The sequence below is a fragment of the Mobula birostris genome, chromosome 9, assembly GCF_030028105.1.
Source record: "Mobula birostris isolate sMobBir1 chromosome 9, sMobBir1.hap1, whole genome shotgun sequence".
NCBI classification, from domain to species: domain Eukaryota; kingdom Metazoa; phylum Chordata; class Chondrichthyes; order Myliobatiformes; family Myliobatidae; genus Mobula; species Mobula birostris.
This window is the reverse complement of record NC_092378.1, coordinates 155,672,263-155,693,097: the sequence shown is the minus strand read 5'-3', so window position 1 is coordinate 155,693,097 and position 20,835 is coordinate 155,672,263. Positions and strand designations below refer to the sequence as shown.

At 44.7% G+C, this 20,835-nt stretch overlaps 1 protein-coding gene across 6 annotated transcripts in view; it reads right to left on the bottom strand.

Moving 5' to 3' along the window:
- rab11fip3 (RAB11 family interacting protein 3 (class II)) overlaps positions 1-20,835 on the bottom strand; it is a 175,216-nt gene that overhangs the window by 54,283 nt on the left and 100,098 nt on the right. For all 6 annotated transcript variants that reach the window (XM_072269240.1, XM_072269243.1, XM_072269241.1 and 3 more), the window contains one exon: positions 11,475-11,686. In XM_072269240.1, the coding sequence (XP_072125341.1) occupies positions 11,475-11,686 (212 nt within the window). The remainder of the gene's footprint in view (positions 1-11,474; positions 11,687-20,835) is intronic.

Here is a 20,835-nt window from a genome sequence, read left to right as displayed (position 1 = left end):
AAATGGCAGCCCAATATGAACCTACGACACCCGCACGGTGCGGCTACAGTTCAGCTCCAGCCGGTTCACGTGGGACTTCACACTGGCCGCCGTGGCCCAACCACTCCTGGGGGCGGATTTTCTGCGAGCCCACAGCCTGCTGGTCGACCTGCAAGGGAAGCAACTAGTCCACACCAAGCCTTTTCAAACATTCTCCCTGGGTGAAGCTAGGTTGCCAGCCCCACACCTGGACTCCATCACGCTGTCCAACGATGAATTCACCAGGGTCCTGGCGGATTTCCCATCAGTACTGACACCGCAGTTCACGGCAGCCATGCCCAGACACGGAGTACAGCACCACATCCCGACCCAGGGACCACCCCTCCACGCCCGTGCTCGAAGGCTTCCCCCGGACAAGCTCCGACTGGCGAAGGAGGAGTTCAAGAAGATGGAGGAATTGGGGATCATAGGACAGTCTGACAGCCCATGGGCCTCCCCCTTGCACATGGTGCCCAAGGCAACGGGGGGCTGGAGACCATGCGGTGACTACCGCAGGCTGAACGAGGCTACAACGCCAGACCGCTACCCTGTGCCGCACATTCAAGACTTCGCAGCAAACCTACACGGCACAAGGATCTTTTCCAAGGTAGACCTCGTCCGGGGATACCATCAAATCCCTGTACATCCGGACGACATCCCCAAAACAGCACTTATCACCACGGTCGGACTTTTCGAATTCCTCCGAATGCCATTTGGTCTAAAGAATGCCGCACAGACTTTCCAGCGGCTAATGGACGCGGTGGGACGCGACCTGGACTTTGCATTCATCTGTTTGGACGACATCCACATAGCCAGCAGTAGTCGGCAGGAGCATCTGTCCCACCTCCGCCAGCTCTACTCCCGCCTGAGCAAATTCGGCCTTACAATCAACCCAGCCAAATGCCAGTTCGGACTCGATACCATCGACTTCCTGGGCCACAGGATTACTAAAGACGGGGCAACCCCGCTGCCCGCCAAGGTAGACGCGGTCCGCAACTTCCTCCGACCCAACACAATCAAAAGCCTGCAGGAATTCGTGGGTATGGTGAATTTCTACCACCGTTTCCTCCCCTCAGCAGCCCGAACCATGCGACCCCTGTTCACTCTGATGTTGGGTAAGGGCAAGGACATTACCTGGGACGAAGAGGCCGCAACCGCTTTCGTTAAAACCAAAGAAGCCTTGGCAAACACCGCGATGCTAGTGCACCCCAGAACGGACGTTCCTACTGCCCTCACAGTGGACGCATCCAACACAGCGGTCGGTGGACTGCTGGAACAACTCATCGAGGGTCACTGGCAACCCCTGGCGTTCTTCAGCAAACACCTACGACCACCTGAACTCAAATACAGTGCTTTCGACCAGGAGCTATTGACACTATACCTGGCAATCCGGCATTTCAGGTACTTCTTAGAAGGTAGGCTCTTCACTGCGTTCACAGACCACAAACCGCTTACCTTTGTGTTCATGAAGGTGTCCGACCCCTGGTCGTCCCGCCAGCAGCGACATCTGTCCTACATCTCCGAGTACACGACGGACACCCAGCATGTCTCGGGAAAGGACAACGTCATGGCGGACGCACTTTCCAGACCGACCATACAGGCCCTGTCCCAGGGGGTGGACTATGCAGCGCTGGCAGAGGCACAGCAGGCAGACGCTGAGATCCCCAGTTACAGGACTGCAGTCTCCAGTTTGCAGCTCCAAGACCTCCCCGTAGGCCCAAGTGAGAGGACCCTACTATGTGATGTAGCTACCGGCCAACCCCGCCCCGTTGTCCCAGCAGCCTGGCGCCGGCGGGTTTTCGAATCCATTCACAACTTAGCACACCCCTCCATCAGGGCAACCGTCCGGCTGGTCTCCAACAGGTTTGTGTGGCATGGGCTGCGTAAACAGGTCAGTGAATGGGCCAAAACGTGCATGCAGTGCCAAACGGCCAAGGTGCAGCGACACACCAAGGCTCCGCCGCAGCAGTTCGAACCCACCCGCCGGAGGTTCGACCACATTCATGTGGATATCGTGGGGCCCCTGCCAGTGTCGCGAGGAGCGCGGTACCTCCTAACTATCATAGACCGGTTCACCAGATGGCCAGAGGCAGTCCTGCTCACTGACACCACCTTTGAATCCTGCGTCCGAGCACTGATCGCAACCTGGGTAGCCCACTTCGGGGTACCGGCCCACATTACCTCCGACAGGGGCGCCCAGTTCACCTCCAACCTCTGGTCGGCTATGGCCAACCTTTTAGGAACACAGCTACACCACACAACTGCCTACCACCCACAGTCGAACGGACTAGTGGAGCGTTTCCACCGTCACCTGAAATCGGCTCTCATGGCCCGCCTGGAGGGGCCTAACTGGGTGGACGAGCTTCCCTGGGTCCTGCTCGGAATCCGCACGGCGCCCAAAGAGGATCTGCACACCTCGTCACCCAAGTTGGTGTACGGCGCACCCCTGGTCGTCCCAGGAGAGTTCATACCAGCCCCAAGGGGGCAAGAGGAAGAACCTGCAGCAGTCCTGGACAGACTACGGGAGAGGCTCGGTAACCTGGCCCCCATCCCCACTTCACAGCACGGACAGAGCCCGACCTGCGTACCCAAAGACCTGCAGAACTTTAAGTTTCTTTTTGTACGACGGGGTGGACACCGGGCACCGCTACAGCGGCCCTACGAGGGGCCGTTTAAGGTGATCAGGAACAACGGGTCCACGTTCGTGCTGGACATTGGGGGGGAGAGGAGGTTTTCACGGTGGACCGACTCAAACCGGCCCATGTGGACTTGGCGCAGCCGGTCCAGGCTCAGGCACTGCGGCGCAGGGGCAGACTTCCCAAACAGAGGCCGATCCAGACTGTGGACATTGGGGGAGGTATCGCCGGTTCTGGGGGGGGGGGTTATGTGGCGACCCACTTTCTGGCACCCACGAACCAGCTCACAACAGCGCAAGCAGGCAGAGGGCCGGCCCCAAAAAGGGCGCCAGTCCATCTTCACCAGTAGGGGGAAAATCCCGCGCGTGGAAAGGGTCTGGGAATATGCATTCCCCACAGCAGTCCCGCCCCAGGGAGGGCGGGAACGGGAAGGCTTTAAAGCAGGCCGCGAAGTTTGAATAAATCTTTTTATCGCAACTCCAACTCACCGACTCCGTGTGGTTATTCTAGCGCTGTGTGTAGCGCACCGCTACAAGCCAATAATATAAAGCAGAATACCGAAAGCTTTTTCAGTTATATAAAGAGTAAATGGGAGGTGAGAGTTGATATTGGACCACTGGAAAAAGATGCTGGTGAGGTAGTAATAGAGGATAAAGGAATGGCAGTCTTTACTGTGGAAGACACTAGCTTCCAGGAGGGCGTATAGGAGCGAGATTTGCCAACTAGTGGGGTGGTGTCACCTGGCACTCAATGTCGGTAAGATGAAAGAGCTGATTGTGGACTACAGGAAGGGTAAGAGAAGGAACACATACCAATCCTCATAGAGGGGTCAGAAGCGGAGAGAGTGAGCAGTTTCAAGTTACTGGGTGTCAAGATCTCTGAGGATCTAACCTGGTTCCAACATATTGATGCAGTTATAAAGAAGGCAAGACAGCGACTGTATTTCATTAGGAGTTTGAAGAGATTTGGTATGTCAACAAATACACTCAAAAACTTCTATAGATGTACCGTGGAGAGCATTCTGACAGGCTGCATCACTGTCTGGTATGGAGGGGCTACTGCACAGGACCGAAAGAAGCTGCAGAGGGTTGTAAATTTAGTCAGCTCCATCTTGGGTACTAGCCTACAAAGTACCCAGGACATCGGAGAGGTGTCTCAGAAAGGCAGCGTCATTATTAAGGACCTCCAGCACCCAGGGCATGCCCTTTTCTCACTGTTTCCATCAGGTAGGAGATACAGAAGCCTGAAGGCACACACTCAGTGATTCAGGAACAGCTTCTTCCCCTCTGCCATCTGATTCCTAAATGGTCATTGAAGCTTTGGACACTATCTCACTTTTTTAACATATGTTATTTCTGTTTTTTGCACGATTTTTATCTCTTCAATATACATATACTGTAATTGATTTACTTTATTTATTATTATTTTATTTTGGGTTTTTTTCCTTCTATATTATGTTTTGTATTGAACTGCTGTTGCTACGTTAACAAATTTCACGACACATGCCGGTGATAATAAAACTGACTCTGATTCTGATTTTGATGTTAGCAAGACCAAGGAGCTGGTTGTTGACTTCAGGAGGAGGAAACCAGAGGTCCATGAGCTAATCTTCATCAGAGGATCAGAGGTGGAGAGGGTCAGCAATTTTAAATTCCCCTTTGTTATTATTTCAGAGGACCTGTCCTGGGCCAAGCATGCAAGTGCAATTACAAAGAAAACATGGCAGCATCATTTACTTCCTTAGGAGTTTGTGAAGATTTGGCATGACATATAAAACTTTGACAAACTTCTACAGATGTGTGGTGGAGAGTATATTGACTGACTGTATCACAGCCTAGTATGGAAACACCAACGCCCTGAACGGAAATCCTACAAAAAGTAGTGGATACGGTTCAGTCCATCACGAGTAAAGCTTTCCCTACCATTGAGCACATCTAGACAAAATGCTGTTGCAGGAAAGCAGCATCCAGGACATGCTCTCTTCTTGCTGCTGACATCAGGAAGGAGCCTCAGCATTCAGACCACCAGGTTCAGGAACAGTTCTAACCCTCACCCGTCAGGCTCTTGAACCTCACTCAACTTCACCTGCCCCATCGTTGAAATGTTACCACAACCTATAGTCTCACTTTCAAGGACTCTTCATCTCACGTTCTCGATATTTATTTAATATTATTGTTTCTTTCTTTTTGTATTTGCACAGTTGTTGCCTTTTGCACACTTTTGCCCAAGGTGGTGTGGTCTTTCATTGAACAACACACATCAAAGTTGCTGGTGAACGCAGCAGGCCAGGCAGCATCTCTAGGAAGAGGTACAGTCGACGTTTCAGGCCGAGACCCTTCGTAAGGACTAACTGAAGGAAGAGTGAGTAAGAGATTTGAAAGTTGGAGGGGGAGGGGGAGATCCAAAATGATAGGAGGATACAGGAGGGGGAGGGATGGAGCCAAGAGCTGGACAGGTGATTGGCAAAAGGGATATGAGAAGATCATGGGACAGGAGGTCCGGGGAGAAAGACAAGGGGCGGGGGAACTAGAGGATGGGCAAGGGATATAGTCAGAGGGACAGAGGGAGAAAAAGGAGAGTGAGAGAAAGAATGTGTGTATAAAAATAAATAACAGATGGGCTACGAGGGAGAGGTGGGGCATTAGCGGAAGTTAGAGAAGTCGATGTTCATGCCATCAGGTTGGAGGCTACCCAGACGGAATATAAGGTGTTGTTCCTCCAACCTGAGTGTGGCTTCATCTTTACAGTAGAGGAGGCCGTGGATAGACATGTCAGAATGGGAATGGGATGTGGAATTAAAATGTGTGGCCACTGGGAGATACTGCTTTCTCTGGCGGACAGAGCGTAGGTGTTCAGTAAAGCGGTCTCCCAGTCTGCGTTGGGTCTCGCCAATATATAGAAGGCCACATCGGGAGCACCGGATGCAGTATATCACCACAGCCAACTCACAGGTGAAGTGTTGCTTCACCTGGAAGGACTGTTTGGGGCCCTGAATGGTGGTAAGGGTGGGAAGTGTAAGGGCATGTGTAGCACTTGTTCCGCTTACAAGGATAAGTGCCAGGAGGGAGATCAGTGGGGAGGGATGGGGGGGGACGAATGGACAAGGGAATCACGTAGGGAGGGAAAGATGTGCTTAGTGGTGGGATCCCGTTGGAGGTGGCGGAAGTTACATATGTTGGACCCGGAGGCTGGTGTGGTGGTAGGTGAGGACCAGGGGAACCCTATTCCTAGTGAGGTGGCAGGAGGATAGAGTGAGAGCAGATGTACGTGAAATGGGGGAGATGCGTTTGAGGGCAGAGTTGATAGTGGAGGAAGGGAAGCCCCTTTCTTTAAAAAAGGAGGACATCTCCCTCGTCCTGGAATGAAAAGCCTCATCCTGAGAGCAGATGCGGCGGAGACGGAGGAATTGCAAGAAGGGGATGACATTTTTGCAAGTGACAGGGTGAGAAGAGGAATAGTCCAGATAGCTGTGAGAGTCAGTAGGCTTATAGTAGACATCAGTGGATAAGCTGTCTCCAGAGACAGAGACAGAAAGATCTAGAAAGGGGAGGAAGGTGTCGGAAATAGACCAGGTAAACTTGAGGGCAGGGTGAAAGTTGGAGGCAAAGTTAATAAAGTCAACGAGCTCAGCATGCGTGCAGGAAGCAGTGCCAACGCAGTCGTCGATGTAGCGAAGGAAAAGTGGGGGACAGATACCAGAGCAGGCACAGAACATAGATTGTTCCACAAACCCAACAAAAAGGCAGGCATAGCTAGGACCCATACAGGTGCCCATAGCTACACCTTTAGTTTGGAGGAAGTGGGAGGAGCCAAAGGAGAAATTATTAAGAGTAAGGACTAATTCCGCTAGACGGAGCAGAGTGGTGGTAGAGGGGAATTGATTAGGTCTGGAATCCAAAAAGAAGCGGAGAGCTTTGAGACCTTCCTGATGGGGGATGGAAGTATATAGGGACTGGACATCCATGGTTCCTGATGGTCTTTCATTGATTTGGTTTTGGTTATTGGATTTATTAAGAATGCTCGCAAGAAAATGAATCCCAGGGTTGTACATGGTGACATAAATGTACTTTGATAATAAATTTACTTTGAACTATCGGAAACATCCTCTGCGCATCAACTCTATCTGGAGTCCAGACCTTTCATTATTCAATGGGTTTCAGCGAGAACCCTTTCATTCCTCCAAACTCTGATGAGGACAGGCTGAAAGCCATCAAACACTCCTGATACATTAGGCCTTTCAATCCCAGGACCCTTCTCTGGACCCTCTCCAATGCCAGCACATCCTCTCTTAGATTACGGGCCCAAAATGGCTCATAATACTCCATGTACGGTCTGACCAATGCCTTTTAGGGCTCAGCATTACATCCTTACTCAAATATTCTAGTACTCTCGAATTGAACGGTAACATTGCATTTACCTTCCTTCGCACCAACTCAACCATAAGACCATGAGACATAGGAGCAGAATTAGGCCATCTGGCCCATCAAGTCTGCTCCCCCATTCAATCATGGCTGATCCTTTTTTTCTCTCTTCCTCCTCAACCCCAGTTCCTGGCCTTTTCCCTGTAACCTTTGATGCCATGTCCAATTAAGAACCTATCAATCTCTGCCTTAAATAAACCCAACAACCTGGCCTCCACAGCTGCACATGGCAACAAATTCCACAAATACACTACCCTTTGGCTGAAGAAATTTCTCAACATGTCTGTTTTGAAAGGGCGCCCCTCTATCCTGAGGCTGTGCCCTCTTATCCTAGACTCTCCCACCCTGGGAAACATCCTTTCCACATCTACTCCATCTAGGCCTTTCAACATTCAAAAGGTTTCAATGAGATCCCCCCCCCATCCTGAATTCCAGTGAATACAGACCCAGAGCCATCAATCGTTACTTGTATGGTAACCCTTTCATTCCTGGAATCATCCTTGTGAACCTCCTCTGAACCCTCTCCAATGTCAGCACATTTTTTCTAAGATGAGGGGCACAAAACAGTTCACAATACTCAAGGTGAGGCCTCACCAGTGCCTTATAAAGCCTCAGTATTACATCCTTGCTCTTATATTCTCGACCTCTTGAAATGAATGCTAACATGGCATTTGCCTTCCTCACCACCAAGTTAACCTTTAGGGTGTTCTGCACAAGGACTCCCAAGTCCCTTAGCATCTCAGATTTTTGGATTTTCTCCCATTTAAAAAAAATAGTCCACACATTTACTTCTACCACCAAAGTGCATGGCCATGCATTTTCTAAAGTTGTATTTCATTTGCCACTTTCTTGCCCATTCTCCTAATCTGTCTAAGTCCTTCTGCATCCTACGCATTTCCTCAACACTACCTGCCCCTCCACTAATCTTCATACCATCTGCAAACTAGGAAACAAAGCCATCTATTCCATCATCTAAATAAATTATATACAGCACAGAAATAAGTGGACCCAACACTGACCCCAGCAGAACACCACTCGTCGCTGTCAGCCAACCAGTAAAGGATCATTTTATTCCCACTCGCTGCCTCCTACCAATCAGCCAATACTCTAAACATGTTAGTAACTTTTCTGTAATACCATGGGCTCTTAACTTGGTAAGCAGCCTCATGTGTGGCACTTATCAAAGGCCTTCTGAAAGTCCAAATAGACAACATCCACTGCATCCCCTTTATCTATCCCAATTGTAATCTCTTCAAAGAATTCTAACAGATTAGTCAGGCAGGATTTTCCCTGAAGGAAACCATGCTGACTTTGTCCTATCTTGTCCAGTGACACCAAGTACTCCATCACCTCATCCTTAACAATTGACTCCAACATCTTCCCAACCACTGAGGTCAGGCTAACTGGACTATAATTTCCTTTCTGCTGCCTTCCTCCTTTCTTAAAGAGTGGAGTGACATTTGCAATTTTCCAGTCCTCTAGCACTATGCCAGAGTCCAATGATTTTTGAAAGATCATTTCTAATGCTACCATGATCTCTAACGCTATCTATTTATGAACCCTAGGGTGCAGTTCCTCTGGTCTGGATGACTTACGTACCTTTAGGTCTTCCAGCTTTTTGAGCACCCTCTCTGTTACTCTTGTAACAGTAGCTACACCCACTTCTCTTCCTACACACACGACAACATAAGGCATACTGCTATTGTCTTCCACAGTGAAGACTGACACAAAATACTCATTTAGCCATCTCCTTGTCCCCCGTTATTATTTCTCCTGCCTCATTTTCTAGCGATCCTATATCCATTCTCATTTTTCTTTTATTTTTAACATACTTGAAAAAACTTTTACTATCCACTTCGATATTATTTGCTAACTTGCTTTCATATTTCTTCTTTTCCCTTCAAGTGATTTTTTAAAATTGCTCTCTGTAGGTTTTTTAAAACTTCCCAATCCTCTAACTTTCCGCTAAATTTTGCTTTGTTGTATGCCATTTTACAATAGCTTTGACTTCCGTTGTCAGCCATGGTTGTACTATTTTACCATTTGAGTATTTCTTTATTTTTGGAATACATATGTCTTGCATCCTCATTTTTCCCAGAAACGCACGCCACTGCTGCTCTACTGACAACCCTGCCAGCAGCTCCTTCCAATTTACTTTGGCCAACGTCTCTCATACCACTGTAACTTCCCTTACTCCACTGAAATACTACTACATCAGACTTTCTCCCTATCAAATTTCAAGTTGAACTCAATTATATTGTGATCACTGGTTCCCAAGGGTTCTTTTACCTTAAGCTCCCTAATTGCCTCCGGTTCATTACATAGCACTCAACCCAGTATAGCTGATCCCCTAGTAGGCTCAATGTCAAACTGCTCTAAAAAGGCATTCAACAAACACACTCTCAAGACCCATTCCCAACTTGATTTTCCCAATCAACCTGCATGTTAAAATCTCCCATGACCACCATAACATTGCCCTTTTGACTCGCCTTTTCTATTTTCTGTTGTAATCTGTGGTCCACCTCCCAGCCACTGTTGAGAGGCCTGTATATTGCTGCCATCAACATCCTTTTACCCTTACAGTTTCTTAACACAACTCTCAAGGATTCAACATCTTGCGATGCTATGGCACATCTTTCTACTGATTTGATGCCATTCTTTACCAGCAGAGCCACGCCACCCCCTCTGTCTACCTTCCTATCCCTCCATTATAACTTGTAACCTTGGATATTCAGCTTCCAACTCAGCTACAACCATCCTTCAGCCACGATTGTCATACCTGACAATCTGTAATAGTGCAACAAAATCATCCACCTTATTTCTTACACTGCGTGCTTTGATATATAACACTTTGAATACTACCCTTTTGCTACCCTTTTTGATTCTGCATCCCAAATGCACTGATATTCACCCTGCTGACTGCAATGTTGTCCTATCACCTGCCTGTCCTTCCTGACAGTCTGACTGCACGCTATCTTTACTTTTTTACCATCCGTCCTATCCTGAGTCACTCCGGTTCCCACCCCCCTGCCAAATTAGTTTAAACTCTCCCCCAAAAACTCTAAAAAAGCTGCCCAGGAGAATATTGGTACAGTAAGTTAACCTTTAAGGAATCCTGCAGAAGGACTCCCAAGACCCTTTGCTCCTTTGATTTCTGAATTTTCACTCCATTTATTAAACAGTCCACACCTTTATTCCTTCTACCAAAGTGCATGACCGTACACTTCCAACACTATATTCAACTCCCACTTCTCTGCCCATTCTCTCTATCTGCAGCCTTTCTGCAGACGCCCTGCTTCCTCAATACTACCTGCCCTTCCCACCCATCTTCGTATCGTCTTGGCCATAAAAACATCAATTCCATCATTCAAATCATTGATGTATAACATGAAAAGAAGCAATTCCAACACCGCCCCTGCTGAACAAATTTATATCTAGCAAAGTCTGCAGATTTCACCAACACCAAGAACAGAAGGGACCTTCATTATTTAGAGAAGTGGGCTGAGGAGAGGTAAGTGGGTTTCAATAGGGATAAGTGTGAACTGGTGTACTTTGGAAAGTCAAAGCAACATAGGACTTAAAACACTGAACGGTCAGGCTTTATGGAGTGTAGTGAAAGGGGGACCTGGGAGCGTAAGTGCATAGTTAATTGAAAACGGTGTCACAGGCAGACAAAATGGTGAAAAGGGCACTTAGCACGCTGGCCTTCATCAGTCAGGGCACTAAATACAGGAGTTGGGACATCATGTTGCAGTTGTACAAGTCGTTGATGAGGGCACACTTGGATTGCTGTATACACTTTTAGTCACCCTGTAACACAAAAGAGGTGATTCAACTGGAAAGAGTACAGACAAGATTGAAGAGGATGTTGCCAGGAGTAAAGGGCCTGAGTTAAGGGAGAGGTTAGAAAGACCAGGCCTTTGTTCCTTGGAATGTAGGAGAATCAGGGGTTTATAAAATCATAAGAGGTATAGATAAGGTAGAGAGTAACAATCTTTTCCACAGGATAGGGGAGAACAAAACTAGGAGGCATAGATTTAGGTTGAAAGGGGAAAGATTTTTAAACAGGACCTGAGGGGCAACATTTTCTCTCATAGCATGGTGAGTGAAACGAGCTGCCAGAGGAGGTGGTTGAGGCAGACACAATAGTATCTTGGACAGGTACATGCTGTAGTGGGGCTTGAAGGGATATTGAGCAAATTCAGGAAACTGGGACCAGTTGGGTGGGGACCATGGTTTGGATGAAAGGTCCATATCCATGCTGTATTGCTTCTGAGAATTGCAACTTCAGGGATTTAGCAACACGGTTTAAGTGAGAACCCAGCAATCAATCATGATGTGAATTTATAGGAGAGGAGATCCTCAGCACAGAGTAAATATTAACAAATCCAGAACTTACTTCATGGTCCCATTAAAGAGAACACTGTTTTCAGGATCTTCAGGCGTGTCTGTGAACTCCGAGTTTAACGTAGCGTCTATGGCACTGTCAGTTTCCAACTCATCGTGTGCTCCATGGTGAATCAGCGTACCCGTGTCCTCATCTGTGAAAGTCTCACACTCACTGTAGGTACTCTCAGAGCCCATGTAAGCACTGTCTGTCACTTCATTAGTCTAAAACAAACGGAGCAAGGTGAACATTAGACTACAAGATCAGTGTAATATGTCACCTTAGCAACAGGGTGGAACACCACACCAGAACTGCACATTAAGTTTATTAACACTGAGGGAGTCACAGGAACAGTTAACTGGAGTAATTTGTGTACTTAATCCTGTAATCAGTGATAGAAGGGCAAGCTATTGAAATACCCAACAGTATAGAAAACATCTGGTTTCAAAATCAATAGGGTAAACTTGCAGCAGAGGTAGTGATGTCGACAAAGATCACCTGATGGGTCATTAAACACCCGGCCATGGGAAACTCGACAGAATTTAAACCAATCAGGGTTGAAAATTGACAAGTGTTCCAATGAAGGATCACAACACCACCCACACAGCTGGCTCATGTTATCCAGTCTCTAATGGAAACCCGACTGCTCTAACACCATCTCAGCAGTCTGCAGGAACCAACATGATAACAATTGTCTTCACAAGCAAGTTACCTTCTTGCCATGAGATTTCACAGTGGGACCTTTTTTAAAGAACAAGAAAAGCATTCAGGTGCCTGGTTACACAACGAGGAAATTCAATGGTTGCCAGGACAACACCCTCAAGCTGATCCAGTTCATGAATCACCTTGTGTTACACCACGTCGATGCTTTAACCTCGTACTGCTGTAACCCATTGAGTGAAACTTGCAAAAATAAGTTCCTGGCTGCACCTCATCTTCCAAGAGTCACCCAATCTTGTGTCTTCACTGCACTGAGAAACAGAGTTAAGATTCTGGTCTAAAAACTTTAGTTTACATCAGTAGCCATGGTAACGAGTGGTAACTTTCCATCCTACCAATCAGAGAGGTCCTTCCCCACAGGTACCAATGCATAAAATCAATTGCATCATAATCCCAGCATTACATGAAAGCCCAGCCAAAGTGCAACACCCATACATGTCAAACAAGTTGCCTTCTTCCCCTCTTACTCTTTACAAGCTTCATAATCGACTTCAGGAGAACTCATACCACTCATACCCCTCTTTACACTGAGAGAACAGCAGTGGAAACTGGGAGTACACATCCCGCACAGCCTTTCACTGTCCGAGAACACATCCTACACAATCAGCAAAGCTCATCAACACCTCTACTTTCTGAGGAGGCTGAAGAGAGATGGACTTTGCACATCAATACTCATATCATTCTACAGATGTGTAGTAGAAAGCATCCTAAACTGTGGCTAACAAGAGAAGTCAAAGCCAACCTAAAAGCCAAAGAGAGGGCATTAAAATTGAGCAAAAATTAGTGGGAAGTTAGAGGAATGAGAAGCTTTTAAAAACCAACAGAAGGCAACTAAAAAAGTCATTAACAAGGTAAAAATGGAATATGAAAGTAAGCTGGCCAATAATGTTAAAGAGGATATCAAAAGTTTCTTTAGATACATAAAGTGTAAAAGAAAGGCAACAGTGAATAGCACACCGCTGGAAAATAATGATGGAGTGCAAGTAATGGGGAACAAATGGAATAAGCATTTTACATCGGTGGAAAACACTAGCATTATGGTGGAAGTTCCAGGTGTCAGGGGGCATGAAGTGTGTAAAGTTACCATAACTAGACAGAAGGTTCTTGGGAAACTGAAAGGTCTGAAGGTAGATAAGTCATGTGGACCAGATGGTGTACACCCTAGAGTTCTGAAAGAGGTGGCTAAAGAGGTTTAACCACCTCTGTGGTTGGGAAGATGTTTGAGTCCGTTATTAAGGATGAGGTCTCAGGGTACTTGGAGCCACATGACAAAATAGGCCATAGTCAGCATGGTTTCCTCAAGGGAAAATCTTGCCTGACAAATCTACTGGAAATATTTGAAGAAATAACAAGCATGATAGACAAAGGAGAATTGTTTTTTGATGTGTACTTGGATTTGCAGAAATGGCAAAATGGAAGTTGAAATGGCAGAGTAGACCCATTGTGCCAACTGTCCTATTACTACTCCTACATCTTATGGTCTAACATGCTGCATCACTGCATGGTATGGAAACTGAACTGTGGCTGACAGGAATGCTCTAAAACTGGTAGTCAAAACTGCCCAATGCATAATTTGCACCAGCCTACCTGCCATCAAAGACATATAGAGAAAGGTGCCAGAAAAGGGCCAGTAACATCATGAAGGATCCCATCCACCCTGCGCTTGGACTATTTGTCCTTCTCCCAGCAGGGAGGAGGCTACATTGCATCCACACCAGGTCCAAAAACAGTTACTTTCCTCAACCAGTAAGGCTGATCAACACCTCCACCAACTAACTCCACAGCCCCAACCATCATTTCCTGTCAGAGTCACTATATGTACAGACACCTTATGGACATACAATCAATGTATATAAGCTACCTTATGTATTTATACTGATTGGGGTTTTTTTATATTATTGTTGTGTTATTTATCTTATTCTGTTTTTTTTGTGCTACATCGGATCCAGACTAACAATTATTTTGTTCTCCTTTACTCTTGAGCATTGGAAATGACAACAATTTTAAACCTTGATTCTTAGTATCTTAATTACTGCTTTTGACCATTAAAATGATCTCAATAAATGCTTTGAACTTAATAAGCAATACTTTAGGTCCTTCCAGTTAGCCTTCCATTGAATTTTAAATTTCTAGAATTGTCAAGGGGCTTCATATTCCACCTAATTCCTAACTCCGATGTCCAACACCCATCAGATCCAAAGAGGACTTGCCACCTCACATGGCAGAAGTGAGATAAGCTGGAAGACAATAGCCAAGCCCTCTCTGGAATTCCCCAATCCTACATTTCCCGTATGGCACTGGCGGATAACATCTTCAGGTACCTTGTTAAGTGGCCATTAACCCCAGAACTTATGAACTTGAGTGTGGAATGATTTGTCCAGCTGATACACAAACAAAAAAAAACTTCCCTGTAACACACACAAAATGGTGGAGGAACTCAGCAGGCCAGGCACCTTCATCTAGGCCTGTCTGAAACATCAACTGTTAATTCCTCTTCATAGTCGGTCAAGGCCAAGCTCACAGATATACTTATGGCAGAAGTTCATGGTTTCCTGATTGGTCAGGGCAGCAAAAGATATGGCGAGCAAGCAGGTGTATGGGGTTGAGTGGGATTGGGATCAGCCATGATGGAATGGTGGAGCAGACTCGATGGCCTACTTCTGTTCCTATGTCTTATGGTCTTTGGTGCATGTTGCTCAGGATTTTCAACACCTGCAGACTTTCTCATCCTTGCATGTCACAGTCAAGTCAAATCCCATCTGAGCCAGACAAGCACAGAAACCTGCTCAAATATTCCAACCACAGCACAACTCTGTGGGCCGAAGGGCCTGCACTGTGGTGTCGGTTTTCTATGTTTCACCACCCCCCACCCCACCCACATGCTCCACGAGGGAGAATCAGCTTTCTCTACTGAGCAAAGACCTCACTGTGGAAGTTAAGCATCACTTCAGTAGAGAATTCAGCTATTACAAGGCTTAAAGAGACACTTGAACCTTAAGAATCAAATCAACATTTTCCACCTGGACATTAAGCCCGATGAAATTTCACACTGATACTCGATGAGCCTCTTGGTTAGGAGTCTGCATGCAGCCGGCCTAAAGACTAATTAAAGGCGGGGGGACTGCAGCTGAATACCAAGCATGCAAATAAGGAGATTGGAATTTAATTCCTCCCAGATCTCACTTTTTTAGATATTTACAGATTAGAAACTTTTTAATTACTGTCTCCCCTAATTTTCCACACCTAAATCCAATGGACATTTTGGAAAAAACCTTAGATTTAAATCTCTCTCAGAAAAGTGTAGTAGCAATTATATATAATTATGAATTTATGTCCTGATGCTTCTAATAAAATTAAAGCTGACTGGGAAAGAGAACTTGAGATTAATATACCGATTGAGAAATGGGAAGAAGTTCTTCAGTTGGTGAATTCGTCCTCTGTATGTGCTAAGCATAGGTTGATACACTTTAAAGTAGTGCACAGGGCTCATATGTCCAAAGATAAACTATCTCGTTATTACTCTTATATTAATCCAATATGTGACAGATGTCATTTCGAGATAGCTTCTTTAACCCACATGTTTTGGTCATGTCCCTTGTTGGAGAAATATTGGAAAGATATTTTTGATATTATTTCAACGGTCCTAAACATAAACTTACAACCTCATCCAATTACTGCTATCTTTGGACTACCAATGACAGACTTAAATAATTTAACCTCTTCATCATGAAGGATGATTGCATTTCTTACTTTAATGGCTAGAAGGTCCATTTTGTTGAATTGGAAAGAGATTAACCCTCCTAAGGTATTTCATTGGTTTTCACAAACTATGGTGTGTTTGAATTTGGAGAAAATTTTAGAAGTGCAGTTTATGACCCTTCCATTAAGTTTGAAAAAACTTGGAGGCCATTCATTCAGCATTTTCACTTGATGTAATTTGATCATTTCCAAACTTGTTTTATCTCTCTGTACTGTTGTTGGAGGGGAATGGAGTCGTCGGCACTGAGGTTTTCTTCTTTTCCATTTTTAAGTTGTTAGTTTTGCCCAAGTCTTTTAGTTTAGTTGATCAATTCCGTTTTTCTTTGGGGATGAGGTTTTTTTATGGTTTTGTTTTGTTTTTCTTTTTCATGATTTTTTTTTCAGTTTTTTTTATTTGTATTATCCGTTGTCAGTTCTACATGATTGGGAGCTTTGTTAACTTACACTGTTTGATTTTACAATTACTTTTCTTAAGTGTAACAATATTTCTCCTACTATTTGTATTATTGCTATGTTTTGTTTCTATACTTCGAAATTAATAAAAAGATTGAAAAAGAAAAGAAAGGAATTTAATTCCTTAAAATTCAAATCCAATTTAATTGATTCCAAGCAAGACAGCAAGACCTGACCCATACTGATGGAATCAAAAATTCACCTCGGGTAATTTCCCAGCATGGTTAATCTTTCCTCTGTGAAATGTAATGAGCAACCAAACACCTTGATGGGAAGGAACGTTTTAGAGACAAAAGTCAGAGAAATAGCAAGCACCTGCACAAATGAGGATTGATTAATCTCATATCGAGCACATCTACATGAAACACTTTCACAGGAAAGCAGCATCCATCATCGAGGACCCCCACCACCCAGGCCATGCGCTCTCCTTGCTACTGCCATCAGGAAGGTGGTACAAGAATCTCAGGTTACTCACCACCAGGTTCAAGGAGAGTTCTTACCCCTCAACCATCAGGTTCTTGAACTAGAGGGGATAACTTCACTCACCCCATCACTGCACTGTTTGCACAAACTATGGACTCACTTTAAGGACTCTACAACTCATGTTCTTCATATTATTTATTACTTATTTATCTATTATTATTTTGTTTTTCTTTTTGTATTTGAACAATTTGTTGTCATTTGCACATTGGTTGTTTGTCTACCTTTGTGTAGCTTTTCATTCATTCAATTGCGTTTCTTTGTATTTACTGTGAATGCCCACAAAAATAAACCTCAGGGTTATGTATGTACTTGGATATTAAATTTACTTCGAACTTTGATCTCGTATATAAGTTTGAAAGGCAAATTGTGTTTAATTACGCTGATGGGAGTTTTTATTCGATAAACTAAGAGTGAGCTAATGAGAGAAATGTAATTGATATGGTATATATGGACTTCCAAAAGGCATTTAATAAGGTATCACATAATCGGTTTAGGTGAAAACAGCTTGCAAGGATTGATAGAAAATAAGTTTCCAATACATCGTGGGTACACCCCTTCCCACCATCTATGGTATCAGCAGAAGGCGTTGTCTCAAAGTGGCAACATTGACCATTCAGACCATGCCTTCTTCTTGCAGCTACCACTGGGCAGAAGCCTGAGGTCCCACAAAACCAACGACTTCTCTTCAACCAACCAGAAAGAGTCCACTCACTACTTCACACTAAATTAACTTAATTTTGTTCAAAAAAGCTAAACACTGTTTTATAGTTTTGTGTTCCTTGTAAAAATAGTGTATAATTTATGTTTAATGAATGCTTTACTTGTGAATGCTGCTGATATCAGGTACTGTGCTGGTGATGCTGGTGCAAGCAAGTTTGTCATTGCACCTGTATATATAACAAACTTGACTTTGGCTTTTGAGGTTAATGCAAACAAAAATGTTGGAACTGAGCAGGTCAGGCAGTGTGTGTGAAAGAGAGAGTGTTCACAATACTTCTCCATAACACTGAATGCAGCCAGCACTGTTTCCATCTCACATTTTCAACATTCGCACTCTCTTGAGGGGGAGTTGATTTTGAGACTGAGGGACTGAGGGATAATTTGGCAGGGAGATTTGGCAGGGCTGAGGAAGGGGAAAACAGAAATAAATCAAATATAGCATGCAACAGAGATGATAGAAAGGACAGACAGGAGATGAGGCATAATCACAGCCGGTGGGATGAGTTACAGGGCAATAGAGACGTGGTGCAGTTAAACAGAAAGCAACAAGTACTGGACTGAAAGTGTTGTATTTGAATGCACGCAGCATAAGAAATAAAATGGACAATCTTGAAATTCAGCTACAGATTGGCAAGTATGACACCGTGGCCATCTCTGAAACTTGGCTAAAGGATGGCTGCCATTGGGAGCTGAACATCCAAGGACATACGGTGCATCGGAAAGATAGTTTAGTAGGCAGAGGGGGTGATGTGGCCCTGTGTATAAGAAATAATATTAAATCATTAGAAAGGGATGACATAGGATTGGAAGGTGTAGAGTCTCTATGGGTTGAGTTAAGAAATGGCAAGGGTAAAAGGACCCTAATGGCAGTTGTATACAGGCCTCCAAACAGCAGCCAGGATGTGGATTACAAATTACAGCAGGGGATAGAAAAGGCATGTCAGAAGGGCAATGTCATGATAATTGTTGGGGACTTTAACATGAAACTGGATTGGGAAAACCAGGTCAGTACTGGACGTCAAGGAAGCGAATTTGTAGAATGTCTAAGGGATAGCTTTTGAGAACAGCTTGTTATTGAGCCCACTAGGGGATCGGCTGTGCTGGATTGGGTGTTGTGCAATGATCCGGAGGTGATAAGAGGCCTTAAGGTTAAAGAACCATAGGGGAACAGTGATCACAATATGATCGAGTTCACTTTGAAATTTGAGAAGAAACTAAATTCCAATGTGTCGGTACTTCAGTGGAATAAAGGAAATTACAATAGCATAACAGAGGAACTGGCTAAGGTTGACTGGAAAGGGACACTAGCAGGAAGGGCAGCAGAGCAGCAATGGCTGGAGTTTCTGTGAAAAATGAGGGAAGTGGAAGAGAGAGATATTCCAAATAAGAAGAAATTTTTGAATGGAATATGGACACTACCATGGCTGACAGGTGAAGTCAGAACCAAAGTAAAAGCAAAAGAGAAGGCATAAAAGGAATCCAAAACTAGTGGGAAGATAAAGGATTGGGAAGCTTTTAAAAACTTGCAGAAGGAAACTAAGGTGGTCATTAGGAAGGAAAAGATGAATTACGAAAGAAAGCTGTCGACTACTATCAAAGAAGATACTAAAAGCTTTTTTGTAAGTATAAAAAGGGTAAAAGAGAGTCGAGGGTAGATATAGGACCAATAGAAAATAACGCTGAAGATATTGTAATGAAAGATGCAGAGATGGCAGAGGAACTGAATGCGTATTTTGCATCAGTCTTCACAGTGGAAGACGTCTACAGCACACTGGACATTCAAGAGAGTCAGGGAAGTGAATTATGTGCAATGAAAATTACGACTGAGAAGGTGCTCAGGAAGCTTAATGGTCTGAGGGTGGATAAATCTCCTGGACCTGATGGAATGCACCCTCGGGTTCTGAAGGAAGTAGCTGGAGAGATTGCGGAGGCATTATCAATGATCCTTCAAGAATCAATAGATTCTGGCATTGTACTGGATGACCGGAAAATTGAAAACGTTACGCCACTATTTAAGAAGGGTGGGAGGCAGCAGAAAGGAAACTATAGACCTGTTAGCCTGACATCAGTGGTTGGGAAGTTGTTGGAATCAATTTTTAGGGATGAGATTACAGAGTACCTGGAGGCACATGACAAGATAGGCCAAAGCCAGCATGATTTCCTGAAAGGAAAATCCTGCCTGACTAACCTACTGCAATTTTTTGAGGAAATTATAAGCAGGGTAGACAAAGAAGATGTGGTAGATGTGGTGTATTTGGATTTTCAGAAGGTCTTTAACAAGGTGCCGCACATGAGGCTGCTTAGCAAGATAAGAGCCCATGGAATTACAGGGAAGTTACTAGCATGGGTGGAGCGTTGGCTGATTGACAGAAAACAAAGAGTGGGAATAAAGGGATCCTATTCTGACTGGCTGCCAATTACAAGTGGAGTTCCACGGGGTTAGTGTTGGGACTGCTGCTTTTTACGATGTATGTCAATGATTCGGACTATGGGATTAATAGATTTGTGGCTAAACTTGCCAATAATACAAAGATAAGTGGAGGAGTGGGTAGTGTTGAGGAAACACAGAGCCTGCAGAGAGACTTAGATAGTTTAGGGGAATAGGCAAAGAAGTGGCAAATGAAATACAATGTTGGAAAGTGTATGGTCATGCACTTTGGTGGAAGCAAAACGGGCAGACTATTGTTTAGATGGGGAGAGAATTCAAAATGCAGAGATGCAAAGGGACTTGGGAGCCCTTGTGCAGGATACCCCAAAGCTTAACCTCCAGGTTCAGTTGGTGGTGAAGAAGGTGAATGCAATGTTGGAATTCATTTCTAGAGATATAGAAGATAAGAGCAGGGATGTGATGTTGAGGCTCTATAACGCACTCATGAGACCACACTTGGAGTATTATATGCAGTTTTGGGCTCCTTATTTTAAAAAGGGTATACTGACATTGGAGAGGGTTCATAGAAGATTCATGAGAATTATTCCAGGAATGAAAGGGTTACTGTATGAGGAAGGTCTGGCAGCTCTTGAGCTATATTCCCTGGAATTCAGGAGAATGAGGGGGGGGGGGGATCTTTATACTTTATTGTCACCAAACAATTGATACTAAAACGTACAATCATCACAGCAATATTTGATTTTGTGCTTCCCGCTCCCTGAATTACAAATCGATAGTAAATATTAAAAATTTAAATTATACATCATAAATAGAAAATAGAAATATGGAAAGTAAGGTAGTGCAAAAAAA